This window comes from Necator americanus, chromosome V (assembly GCF_031761385.1).
Source record: "Necator americanus strain Aroian chromosome V, whole genome shotgun sequence".
Classification (NCBI taxonomy): Eukaryota; Metazoa; Nematoda; class Chromadorea; order Rhabditida; family Ancylostomatidae; genus Necator; species Necator americanus.
This window is the reverse complement of record NC_087375.1, coordinates 13,134,741-13,147,399: the sequence shown is the minus strand read 5'-3', so window position 1 is coordinate 13,147,399 and position 12,659 is coordinate 13,134,741. Positions and strand designations below refer to the sequence as shown.

General features: G+C 37.7%; 1 protein-coding gene across 1 annotated transcript; it reads right to left on the bottom strand.

Annotated features, from left to right (window-relative positions):
* Positions 1-358: 358 nt before the first annotated feature.
* RB195_013730 (uncharacterized protein) lies at positions 359-10,599 on the bottom strand (the record flags this gene model as incomplete). Its single annotated transcript, XM_064203688.1, has 10 exons — positions 359-568; positions 1,710-1,812; positions 2,055-2,127; positions 2,814-2,958; positions 4,519-4,606; positions 5,133-5,270; positions 5,571-5,692; positions 7,506-7,620; positions 8,672-8,757; positions 10,531-10,599. 10 exons carry the CDS (start codon positions 10,597-10,599, stop codon positions 359-361), a joined length of 1,149 nt encoding a protein of 382 aa, XP_064059569.1.
* Positions 10,600-12,659: the final 2,060 nt, after the last annotated feature.

Below are 12,659 nucleotides of genomic sequence, written 5' to 3'. Positions count from 1 at the left end.
AACCTACATAATTACCCGGTAAAGAGCAACTTGTATATCTGATTACACATAGAAGGCAAAAATTATTTCCCATTATTATAGGGAAGAATTTGAAGAAAAAGTTAGTGTGGAACCTGTAAAATATGCTTCACAAGCTGTTCAGATACCGTAGAAAGTGGAAAATATGTACGTAGGATACTATAACTCTCCAGTCTACACCAAACATGATACTATTCAATGAAATCTTAAATCGAAGCATCGAAAAACACAGACGGAAACAATAGAAAACAACAATCATCACAGTTTCAAAAAACATTTTTATCATGCAGTATATAATGTTCATCAATCTTCACACGTTAAAGTCCGCTCAGACATCGTGTCATTGTTTCCCAGTCTTCTTAAGTATACCGTAAATAAGAGGATTCACTATAGGATTGGCGCAAATCGCTGCGTTTAGAAATGACAGCGTCACTGCGAACACTTGATGTTCGGAAAGTGTTCTGGTCATGTTCAACACAGCAACCACATTGTATGGGCTCCAGAAAGTCAAATAGGCAAGAATAATCCAAGCGGCTTGGCGTTTAGCGTGCTGAATAAATGAGAAATTAATCGAATTCTCTATCAATGTGTAGAAAGCAAACAGAAAGTGAACTGTGGATACAAAATGAGGAAATCGGGGTTGTTCATTCACTATTGGAATCGTTTAAAAAACAAAGTGACCGTATGCGCTTGTTGATAATAAGAAAAAATGTCGGTTCCCCAGGAATCTGATATCCTAACCCTTCCTTAAAAAGGAGAATTAAAAGTTAAAATGAAAAAAGAATTTTAAACAAATACCACGCGATCCTCTACAAGTCTCAGCGACCTTATCGTACCGTAATGCAGCATGTATTTTTACACCCATTGTGCTGTGTACTGTGTAAGCTAATAATCATTTAGGCGCCAACTACGATAAATTTGGTTCAGTCATAAATAACTTTCGTTTTTTTTTTATAAATTTCTCTAAATGGAGGCAAACAGTTGATTGTGAGGTATAAAGCTTCTCTGCTCTCGTTGTTTAATGTGGATTTTGTTCCAGTATTGACTTCAGAATAATACCATATATAATAATAAGCCCGAAGGGCAAGCGCAGGTCAAGGTTCACAGATCCAGAACTGAATTTGTCAAACGAGCATTGCGTGACACCGTCTAATCGGTTACTGTTCATTCACCATACACAACACTGGATTGCCGTCTGAAGACTAACCGAACTGCCTGCGTAGCGATAACAAAAACCTCTAGTTTGGGTAATCTGTTGTTTGCGTAAACAATAACAATAGTACCATCTACGCAGACGGAAGTTATTTATTTCTTAACCTGATGCATTCTGCTTGCGCAATCCGCCAAATTTTGACTGAATTATAATGTATTCCGTGGGGACTACAAAAATACACTCCACCCACGCAATTTATAACATTTACTATAATAGCCCATAATATTTAGGAGTCAATCATGACGTATACTGTGTGGGCTACGGAACTACACTTTACTCCACTGACTCTCGACTTTTTCTTCTGTCATAACGACTGGAGATTCCTCGTGGATCGGTACATTGAAGTTATATCTTTCGCCCAGAAAATCTCTATGATTTTTAGTTTTGAGAAAAGGATGAACGAGTTACAGAAGCTCATTGATGCTCATCAGCATCAACAATGTTCTCGTGCAAAAAAAAAAGAAAGAAAATGTACTACCTGTTTGGCTTTATGGATGGTGGACACTGCCATAGTTCCAGGACTTGTAGAACGAAGTACAACGGTTGGTTTTAATGGTTTTGTGTCCAAAAATGAACGTTTCCTGAACATGCCCGCGAATAAAGTTCTAATTTGTAAATGGGGTGAGATGAAATAATACAGGTGAATAAAGGAATGACTAATAAAGCATAGGCGACCGTTTTTGGTCAAAATTCCACTTTTATATGGAAAAAAATTTGAATGGCATCGTTTCAAGCGATATAATTCGCGAACAAAATAAATAATCAGTGATCTTCCCCTTGGGACAAAATTAACTAATCTAGGAGATTCTATTTTCCAACTCACCCTTTTATACTAGACTTCGAAGACTCCTCCTCAATTTGGCTCACCGCCGACATTGGTGGCAGTCCGTGATATTCTAAAGAAAAGAAAGGAAATAGAAATTCATCCGGCGATAACTAAAATTAGTCATTTATACGAATTCTTTTTATGTTTTAATAACCAATCTTCAATGATAACGCTTGCTTTCTTCGCGCATTCACGGTTATAGGTGAATTCTGAGGAAAATGATGTCTTGACATAACGAGGTCAGAACAGAGATATCCGTAGAGTTAAATAATTACCTACGTTATTCGCTGAGAATATGAGGTGCAGTTTTTACTCCACTTCTTTCGCGTTTGAGTTATACACATAAGTCTTCCCTTTTGAACAGAAATCTCAGCTGTAAGAGATCCGTCCAAGTCTCAGCAAGTTCATATTCCCCTATAGACCCCTCCATTGCAATTCATAGGCGTAACTCATCCTCCTACCTCATAGGCGTAACTCATCGCCTCTCATAGACTTCAATCGTAACCCATACTCTCTCTATAAACGAAAGAGGCAACGTAAGTTTTCCCGGGAATAAGCTCGAATTAATGATCAATTATTTAGCAAAAGCAGATAATTGCTCCAATTAGGGTAGTAGTCCTTTAAAGCTGAAGGCTTTACGATCTCTGACAACACCTCACGTCACTAAGAAGGGTGACTACAGCTCTATAATGCGTAATTTTTTCTACGAAATTGAAACACTCGCTTTTAAAAAATACAGATGATAGAGAGGTTTACCTTCTTTAAGATGTCCTTGAAGAATTAGCAGCACTGTCAAATAGCTGATTACGATGATAATGCATGGTATCCAAAACACAAACAATAGATGATTGATGTTATACATCTTCTCCAAACGTTGCATTCCCATTATTTCACGCTCTATCTGAAAAAAAAAACAGAACAAATATCTGATAGGCGGGTTGACGGGACCTAACAATGGCGACAGATAAAAAATTTAAAATAATTATCTAATGGAGTAACCGCCTATATAATAGGCAGTCAACTGCTGCGTAATTTTATGAGCCGGACTTAGATTTTTAGTGTTGACTGATGTCGAGAGTTACAGTGCGGAATTAATGAGTGCTGTTGACTCCCGTTGAAAGAAACATTGACGTATTTGTTGGAATTCCACTTAATAAATTCTAATTTTATTTTTAGAAAACATACGGGATTCCAAATAGTTCTATGAGTATGAAAGTGTGGGAATAAATTTATATGATTGAGTCCCGAATCGCTTTAGTTGTGGCAGTACGCGCTTTTAGCGGCACTTATGTTTGCTCGAGTAGCCGCGACGCTTCCGCAGGAATCCCGAAATTTACTTCGCATGCTTTCAGAGAAAAAAATGAGCTCTGGCATCTCCACTGATGTGATGCGATTATTTATATTTTTAGTTTTTTAAAATAACACCAAAAACAAAATTTCTGAGCGGAATCTCATTCGATGTGCTTTCATGAGCCAGCCAATCACAACCGACACAGAAGGCGGTGCATTTACAAGGCTGTTGCAATTACTGAGGAGCAGTGACAGTAAACACTACAGCGACTATGAATGATTAAAAGATATTATGATTAAAAGCATCACCCCACGAATCTGACGTGATATGGATTCCCGACGTTTGAAGACTATACGGGATCGTAGATTGCAGAAGCGGGTGGGACCGCGCTCTTTTCCCTGTAATCGCCGTAAAAAAGCTGCTTGGAAGATACGGCTTTGAGCGCTCCGCAGCGCTATTTTCTACTACGAGTTCGATGGCAGCGCGCCAGCCTTGTGCCCGCGCCGGATCTTCCGGGCCGTTTTTTGCGGCAATTAGGAAGAAATAGACGGAATCACCCTCCTCTCCATAATCTACGATAGGAACTCCCACCTGAAACCACCCCAGATTCGTGGGATGATGCCTTTAACCGTAGGATCACCGCATAATCAATCAGTTGATAATGCTTCTTCGTTTTGGGACCTTTTCGCCCCAAATCTTTCATACACACACAAAAATGAAATAGCAAAGCTTACGCTTACATAAGAAACTTACAAAAAAAGAACTCAGCTTACAAAAACTACTAAGTAGAAGTTTTTCTAAGGATAGAATCCTTTCTTACCTTCCATAAAGCTACTCATAAATTCGCTAGAGACATTTTTAATGGAAAAAGACATTATCACGATGACGTCTTCGCATATAAGAAGTGGACAGCCATTTAGTGCGCGCGTAGTTCCAGAAACGTATAGAATCTAACAATGAGTACGAGCAGGATTCTTGGAAATCACAACTCGCACCTCTCTGCCCTCAAGCATCTCAATCTATGCAAATTCCACGTCGTAGTAATAATGAGTCTTCAGAATAGGGAACTTCCAGCAATATTAGAAGCGATATAAACTTTGGACTTGCTGACAGGATTTTTTCTACCTCATTCTAGTGTTGAACGGTTTAGACTTTAGTCCCGCAACTCACCTTAAGTTTATCAGCCTCTGACAAATTCGTAGAATTCATTTCTTCAATTTTCTCATATAGAAACGTGGTCCATACCGGAGTGCACTGTCTATAATGAGAAGAAATTGTAAGAATTTCATGGAAAAATTACAGAGGGGAAACTGCTTTATTGATCAAGTTACTTCACAAAAGTAACACAAACATAATTCAAAAATGAACTAGGTCCAAAAATATATACTATGACGCATGTTGAAGTTTAAGCTCAATGAGAAGTTCACCCTCGGTTAACAAACAGGGGAGACCGGTAGATTGGACCGGCCAATTAGTCATGGAGCATGGTCAGAAACACAATGAAAAGCTTCAGAACGTTTCTCAAAAAATAAGATTCGCGGATAGATAACTCGACAAAAAACTAATTAAGCCCAATAAAAGGGTAGCATTCCTGAAACGTCACGGGATTTATTCCTTCCATCCCGAAAATCTCCGAAATTTCAGTAGGGGATGTAGGCTTCTTATTATGAATAACGGCTTTCTCTCCAATTGTTACTTTTATTGAAGATTGGTAAAAATACGGTATATTTGAGTAGATCCAGCCAAATTCTCTGTAGCACAACTTCGACAACGTATATACTAACCGGAAATCTTTATCAGGATAAGGTTCGAAAACCCGGAAGATAACTGCTTGTGGTAAGCTCAACCCTAAAGCGGCTAACCATCCAACGACGAGAAGGCGTCGACAGCGTAGATACGCACGTCTGTGGGCATTGATGGAACTGAAACAAGCTCTGGTTCAGCCACATTTTCATGAGGACGAATTCACTAAATTTTTCTTCGATTCCGATCTCAAAACATATCAGGTGAATCCGTTCTGCGACCAAATCCCCGATCTTTCTACACAATTTCTGAGCTTCCTTCGCCTTCTCCTAATGATATTCAGTACTCTTTGCTCTACTCCTTCATGTCGTTCTTTTTACGCGCCATCGCACAACGTAATTAGGCTTAAGTAATTAGGTCCGTAGTGAATTATGGTAATTTGTATTTGCAGCAAGACGAAGTCACTTATCTCAACGTACCTCATATTGTATGCACCAAATACTCGATCGATAGCAATACATGCGATTACAAAGGAATTTGCATAAAATGAGAATGTAGAGAAGAATGAACATGCACGACACAATAGTTCGCCACCGTACCACTGCAAATAAAATAAAATTAGGAAACAAACCATTATGGTTTATAGAAAACAAATAGCTATAGTTATTATTATGGAACTCGGTCCGGTCTATCTTTTCCTTTTTTTGTTGAAAATTTCGTTCAAAGTTTCTCATCTAAGTTGGATAGGTTGAACAATAAAGGATAAAGTGTCTGGCGTTAACCAATCAGCTAATCTTGGGATGTGCCCCACGTTCTTTTCAATTCAGAATCCTTTGAGGTTCACAAACGTGTAACTCGCCCATACAATGACTTGCGCGGATCAGCCGATGTGTCAAGTCAGTGCTTTTATCCTCGCAGACAAATCTGATACCAATTCCAAGTTGGATAGGGGGTGTAAACAATAAATAGTAGGAGATCCGGAACCGGTATGGACGAGGTTTGATTTTGTTACAGCAACAGTCACATTGGCCATCACCATTGAAGAAATTAGATTGCAAAAAGTACTAGTATAGAAAAAATAACAGTCCTAGTCGTTGCATCCGCGAAAACTTTCGATTTTTTTCAATTTTCAATTTCTCTTTCAGTGTTATCTTTGTTGATGTTGCACATAACTGCCTTGAGGCAAAAACCATTTTAAATTACATGATTTTAGAAAAATTGTTCGAGCTAGTCATTTTTTTATACTTATGTTTTCAAAAACTTGCTCAAGTATTTGCTCAAAAGTACAGACAACTTCTTAAAGTTTTGTTCACACACAGTAGACCGGTGATATAAAAAAAATTAGCTCCAAGTCATTCAACCTCATATTTTCAAAGTTTCTAACAATTTTTAGAAAATTTTTTACGCAGCTAATACACAGCAATTATATTATATTCCTAGCAGACATTGGCTGTGAAGATTCATTAAGGTAAATCCGTAGCTAGAAAGCTAGAAAAAACCTACTTTTACTTTCAGGAAAACAATTAAACTTAGAATAGCTTCAAGTCGAACTAATAAGGTTATATTCTCCTTGGGAATTACTCAGCTTCCGTTTCGTGATCGAAAAATACAGAATGAAGGGCAATTAAAATAAAAAAGCTCAAGCTAATTATTAGAGTGTTCACACGTCACGTACATTCAAGATAATAAGAGTACCCATCACGAACAAAGTACACTGTCTACAATAGTTTGTTTACCTAGAATCGAGTAGACTGACGCCCATTCTTTTAACGATGTTCTTTCACGAAAACTCCTTGGCACACAAAAAAAACCGTATTTTTCTGTGAACATCTCATCCTTGAAAAGGTCCAGTAAAATACGACATTCACTTTCTTTTATGCATGTATGAGTATCGTTTCACAGGTCTACCAAAATAAAACAGCAAAATCTTTTTTTTGAAAAAAATCGTGCGTCCTTCTTTGAATTTCTCTCCATAAACTACTGCATTTATATTCTAGGGAACCTCCTTTAGACATAAGGTCCCATTAATGCTTCTCCTCTTCAATAATTTCGATTATTCTCCATTGGAGGTAAGTCTTTTCAGACTAACTCAGTTTCCGGAAAACATAGCATGAAGACAATTCCGAAAACAAGAAACGAAGAAATAATTTAGAGCCTAATCGATTGAATTTCGTTCATTGACACATGTAGGAAAACATATTCTGGTGGTAAAAGATGATTCTTCATTGCGTCAAAACTGTCACATCTGCTCAGAAATGAAAAGTTTGAAAGATGAAGCGCTCCTGAATTTACGTCAAAGAAGAAAAACAAACCTACCAAACGTTCGTACATCAGCTGTCACATCAAGGCCGAAGTTTTTCTTTCGGAAAGCGAAAGAACGAATGATGCACTGGACAGAACGTGAATATGCTTACCTGATAAGTGAGCATCCATATAAATTGCTTGGGCACATAGACGAATAATGTGCAGAGATCGGCTAGATTAAGATTGATCCTAAGCAGTAATATCGGGCTCTTCGCCTTGTGTTGGCTGAAAAAAATAATTATGGATCTCACAGTAGATTCGTGAAAATGGATTTTTAGACGCAAAAAAATTAAAAAAAAACAGAAAAGATAAGCTATTGTTAGTTAGAAAGGTAGAAGAAAAAATTAAGAGAAAATTCCTGTTTTGTGGATTTCACCGCATTTTCTCTCGTAACCTCGCTGTCAGCCTATACGAACTTGACCTTGTATCTGGCCACAGTTGTACTTTTGACATCAATTTAATATTTTACGAGGTACAACAATCGAATAGGGCCAAAAAAGAAACTCTGAGCTTCCTCACTAATTTCCAGTGTTCAAAGTACATTTATTGCGAAAGGGACGCTCTTTTAAAAAAAGAATAGTAAGTTAGGCTGAATTGTCCGCACTAACCTAAATAACTTATTTCACATAAACTATTTATTGCATTAAACAGGAATATAATCTGTTACACGCAACAAGCGTATCGTTGTCGGGACTTATGTTTGTTCGAGCAACCACGACGCCTCCGCAGCAACTTTCAAAACTTCCCCGCCACTCACACCCTTTGTCCCCGTTTCAATTGAACGTGTTCGGTGATTATGCGGGCAAACATAGGTTTTTGTGTTCATACGTATAGGTGAGGTAAGAATACTGTTTAACATTTGCCCTGTATTCGCCAAATCTGCCTAGAATTTCGAATTTTTGAACTTTTAATTTTTTTTAGACTCTAGAATTTTCAGTATAGTTAGCTAATTTGAGATGGTTGACGATAGCGCTTGACGTATGGATTGCCAAAAAAGAATTTTTTGAGCCTCTCCGTTCAACAGTTCATTCTCAGAGCAGCCGCAAATCCTACGATATATACTATCTATTTTGGTACATGAATTTGTTATTTGATTTGATTTGAGAATACATGAAAAAATGATTTTGAAAAATAGTAGAAGACAGACGCTAAGTGCAATTCTAGCGTTTATGTTTATTCAAATCAAAAGATTTGTCAACGAAAAGGAAGGGACAATGAGAGACAATGAATGTCATGTATTCTTATTCCACATTTTAAAAATGTCTAAAAAATTTACCTGAAAGCACGAAGAGACCGTCGTAGCGAGATCACGTTCAATGGGCCGCCAATGACAAAACAGAGGAAATAAAAGAGGACTTCAATCTGAAAACGAAAGAATTATAAACATTTAGAGACCAGAAAAAAGTTTTTGGCACCAAAATAATGCAGTTTCAAGCCGTAAGAATCGAAATTAGGAATGGAAGATATTTGCCTTAGAAATTGTCACGCGAAAATGCTTTAATACGATACACTTATGGACCACCAGGTGTAGAGACCATCAACCTATAGAACTTCGAGGATGACCGCAATTCTAGGCAGAAAATTTCGTCCTGAGCAACTGTACAAGCTGGTTGGAAAAAGTAGACTTTGGCATTCAGCAAATTTCAAAACAGTATCAATCACCACCCCCAGTACACTTTCCAAGTGAAAGCGTTTTCCGAAACGGACTGAAAAATGAACTATAAGCTTAAACCCCCCTCTTTGTAATGCAAATATTTTCAAGGGGAGAAAATGTCCTAGTGTTGCACAAACTTTTTCCGCTGTTCCGCTAATGGAAACTGATCACGGCAAACTGTTCCTCGCGCTCAGTTCCCGAACACGAAACCTTTACAAGTTCACATTCCAAAATATTGGCTAGCACCTTTCTGATATTAATGGAACTTGCATGAACGATGCGTTTCCTGAAACGATTCCCTGGGGAATTTGCTCACTAGCTTCCCTGGTGACCAGAGATGACGAGCTTTATTGCCACGTGCCAACCAACCGATGGCTAATCAAACACGAAACTACTCTTCTCTTTCGCGTTGGGGGTGGAACCGCTCAAGCAAATTCTATCAGTGACGAGTCTGAAGCATATCCAAACAAACACTTGTGAACAATTTCACAGCATTGAGAATCGCAAAAAGGTCGTCGAAAAGGAAACGCTGAACTCTTACTGGGAAGGTACATCTCCACTAGAGTAAAGCTGTGATGAGGAGTGCAAGTACCACATTGCATAGTCTTGTATATGTGAAGAAAAAAAAACAAAAAAAAAGCCAGAACTCAATCCACTAAACTCTCGAGTCAAAAGATTAACCAACAAAGTTTCTCTGTTTACATTTACATATTACAAACAAAGTTAACTCTTAGTGCTTGCGAGAAGAAATTCTAAAGATTTTCGATCGAAAAAAGTGAGGAATATTTTTATTTCAACCTACTCTTATTTGCGGATATTTCACATGTACTCATTTCGCGTGGTTATTATTAGCTCAGCGACCGTGGCTTGCGTTTGGAAGAGCTCTTTTCTCACCAACTACTAAAGGGACACACCCAAAAGTATTTCTGGGAATTGACCATAATTTAAAGTAAGAAAAGTCGACACTGCCGTTCTACTTTCACTTTCAAGTCATTTAAATCGTTTTTTAAATTCTCAACCACCTGTCGAAGTGAATTTCAAAAATAGTAAACTTCATAACAGTCATCCAGCCGAGGTGGAGAAGGTGATAACGAACACATATGGTGTCGCTAAGACAGGCGTTATGCGCAAAATCTCTTTTTGCAGCAGGAAAATTCTCCGCTCTGAAGAATCGAAAGAAAAATTTCGGAGGCAGCTGTAAATAGCGCTGAAGAGCTGTGACAAGAAGCGTAGGACGTTTCAACGCACAGTAATTTGAGTGATTAATCGTAAGGATCTCTGCCAGTCATAAGCTAGGCATCAATTTTCGAGAGTGGTCGTCTAGGATAGTTCATTTCCCTGTTTACAAGACTTCCCGAGAATCCATGAATGTATGTCCTTCACCAGAAATGCAACATGAACTTCCAAAAGAAGAACCATTTTTGGAGCGAAATATTACGTGAAATGTAAATGAAAAAAGAAAATGAAAACGAATGACTAACCGAGTCTGTCGTTGCCAACTCGAAATGTTCGCTTTCACTTTCACAATTTGTACCGTTTTCACAGCTCATCTTGTACAGAAACTTTGATGGAAATGATTCGAAGAAGATGATAGGTTTGAGATGTTGCTATTCCTGGTATTTATGTGCTTATATCTCATAAGCACACATCGTAGACGATAAACAAGTTCTGGAATAAATAAACATTTAATGAGCTGTCTATTCACAGAGAAACAGAAAAACATGCATGGTAAAAGATGACGTATTCGCACGAGCGCTAAAATAAATGACATCGAAGAGAAGAGAATTAACGGTGCAGTCGAAGACAGTTTAGGGCGTAGGAGAGTTCTGAACAATCCATTACAAAGGAGAAAAAGCAGCAAATCAAAATATAGTGCACCTTTTCGGAAGAACAACAACAGAATAAGAAAAATCACAACAAAACTGGATCTATTCGCATACAAAATAAGTGAATTCAAACAAAACTAAAAGGAGGAAAAATAAGAAATAAAATAAGATGTTCCTCACTGCCAGAGTTAACCGATATAACAAAGAATAACAACGCAACTTCTAACGAGAGGGATGCAATGAGAACGAAAAACGGAGACGGAGATTTGCTCATTCTGAGAAAATTGGGATTACATCAGTAAAATCAAGTTAAAATCCATTTGTATAGGGAACGCGTGGACCTTACTCTTGAAAAAAAAACTCTTGACTAAATTTTACCCAGGAGAAACGTGACGTTCACATTTGCAAAAATGTGCTTTGTGTGGAAAACTCATTTACTGTTGAATCTTCCCCGAGAGTTTGTCGAAATTTGTATGTTTCTGAATAGAAACGAATGAAAAGAGATCAATTTAGAAAAAAAAAACGGGTGGGAAATTAAAGTCAAAGTCAAGTCATCAATCAAAGTCTAAATTGTTTGATGATACTACACTGTGAGAAAAGACAGAAACACGACTGCTAAAATAACCATTGCTAAAAAAACAAAAACAACTGCTAAAAATTGTCCCCGGGAGGATCGAATTGCGGAACTTTCTAGTCACGAAATGCCCTACAACGGGATATTATAAAAACTTCCTTAACTTTTATGGGATGCTAAAGAAAAATGGAAAGAAAAACGGAGGCACAGCACTTGAGAGAAAGTTGAATTTCTGTGCTTAAATCCTCTCAAACGAATTTAAATGGAAAGACCACGAGTATGAGCTTAATCAGAAAAAAAAAATCCGCAAATTTTATTTGTGAGAAAAAAAATGTGTTACAAGATTTTGGCAAGAAAAGGGTATGAAAAGAAGGAAAAAGTAGGAAGAGAAAATGAAATTTTAATTAAAAGAAGTTTTGCGTTTAAGCTACGCTCCCTTGCCTGTAGTTCCGTGCCTCTGGAACCAATAATGGAGATGTAATGACATCGAGATTTAGAAAAGATTTCATAAAAAGAACAGCATGGAAAAAATTACGAAAACATAAGAGAGAAGAATAAAAGGATATAAAAGTGAGCGGATATAGAAAGAAAAGAGAAAAAGAAGAAAAGAGAAAGAATAATACAAAGAAATCTGAGATAAAGGAATGGTAGGACCAATTGGAATGAGTGAATGAAGCGAGTATATAAGTCCAGCAACGCTGACCAGGTTATTTAACATATGTACCCAGCTATCAGCAGGATATCGAACTCAAAGACGATTTTTGACGGCACGTATCGCCATTCAAAAAAAAAAAAACAACTTGAGTAGGAAACAACTCAAACATCCAAAGAATCAGTGGCTATTTTCTTTATTGTGGATAGTCTCAGAGAAAATTTAGACACGCATAGAATTCCCTAAAGGGAAAAAGACCTTTCACAAACATAAATACAATTAATTTTTTGCGCTATAAATATGGTCAGATGACTTCGCCACAAGTACCCCTTATATTAAACGGAATTTCCGAGAAGTTATGTTCATCGCATCAAACCTCAATCATCAAGGATCAGTTAATATCATCATTATCCTCCATATATATCATGTAAACGGCGGTCATTGAAGTCATCATCAGGAATTTAGAGAATTCGGCTCACCTCCACATCGGGGAAATGGATGAGTGTCGCCGGGCCATCGTCGCTATGCGCGAGGGCATGATGCGGCCTTAGAGGTCGG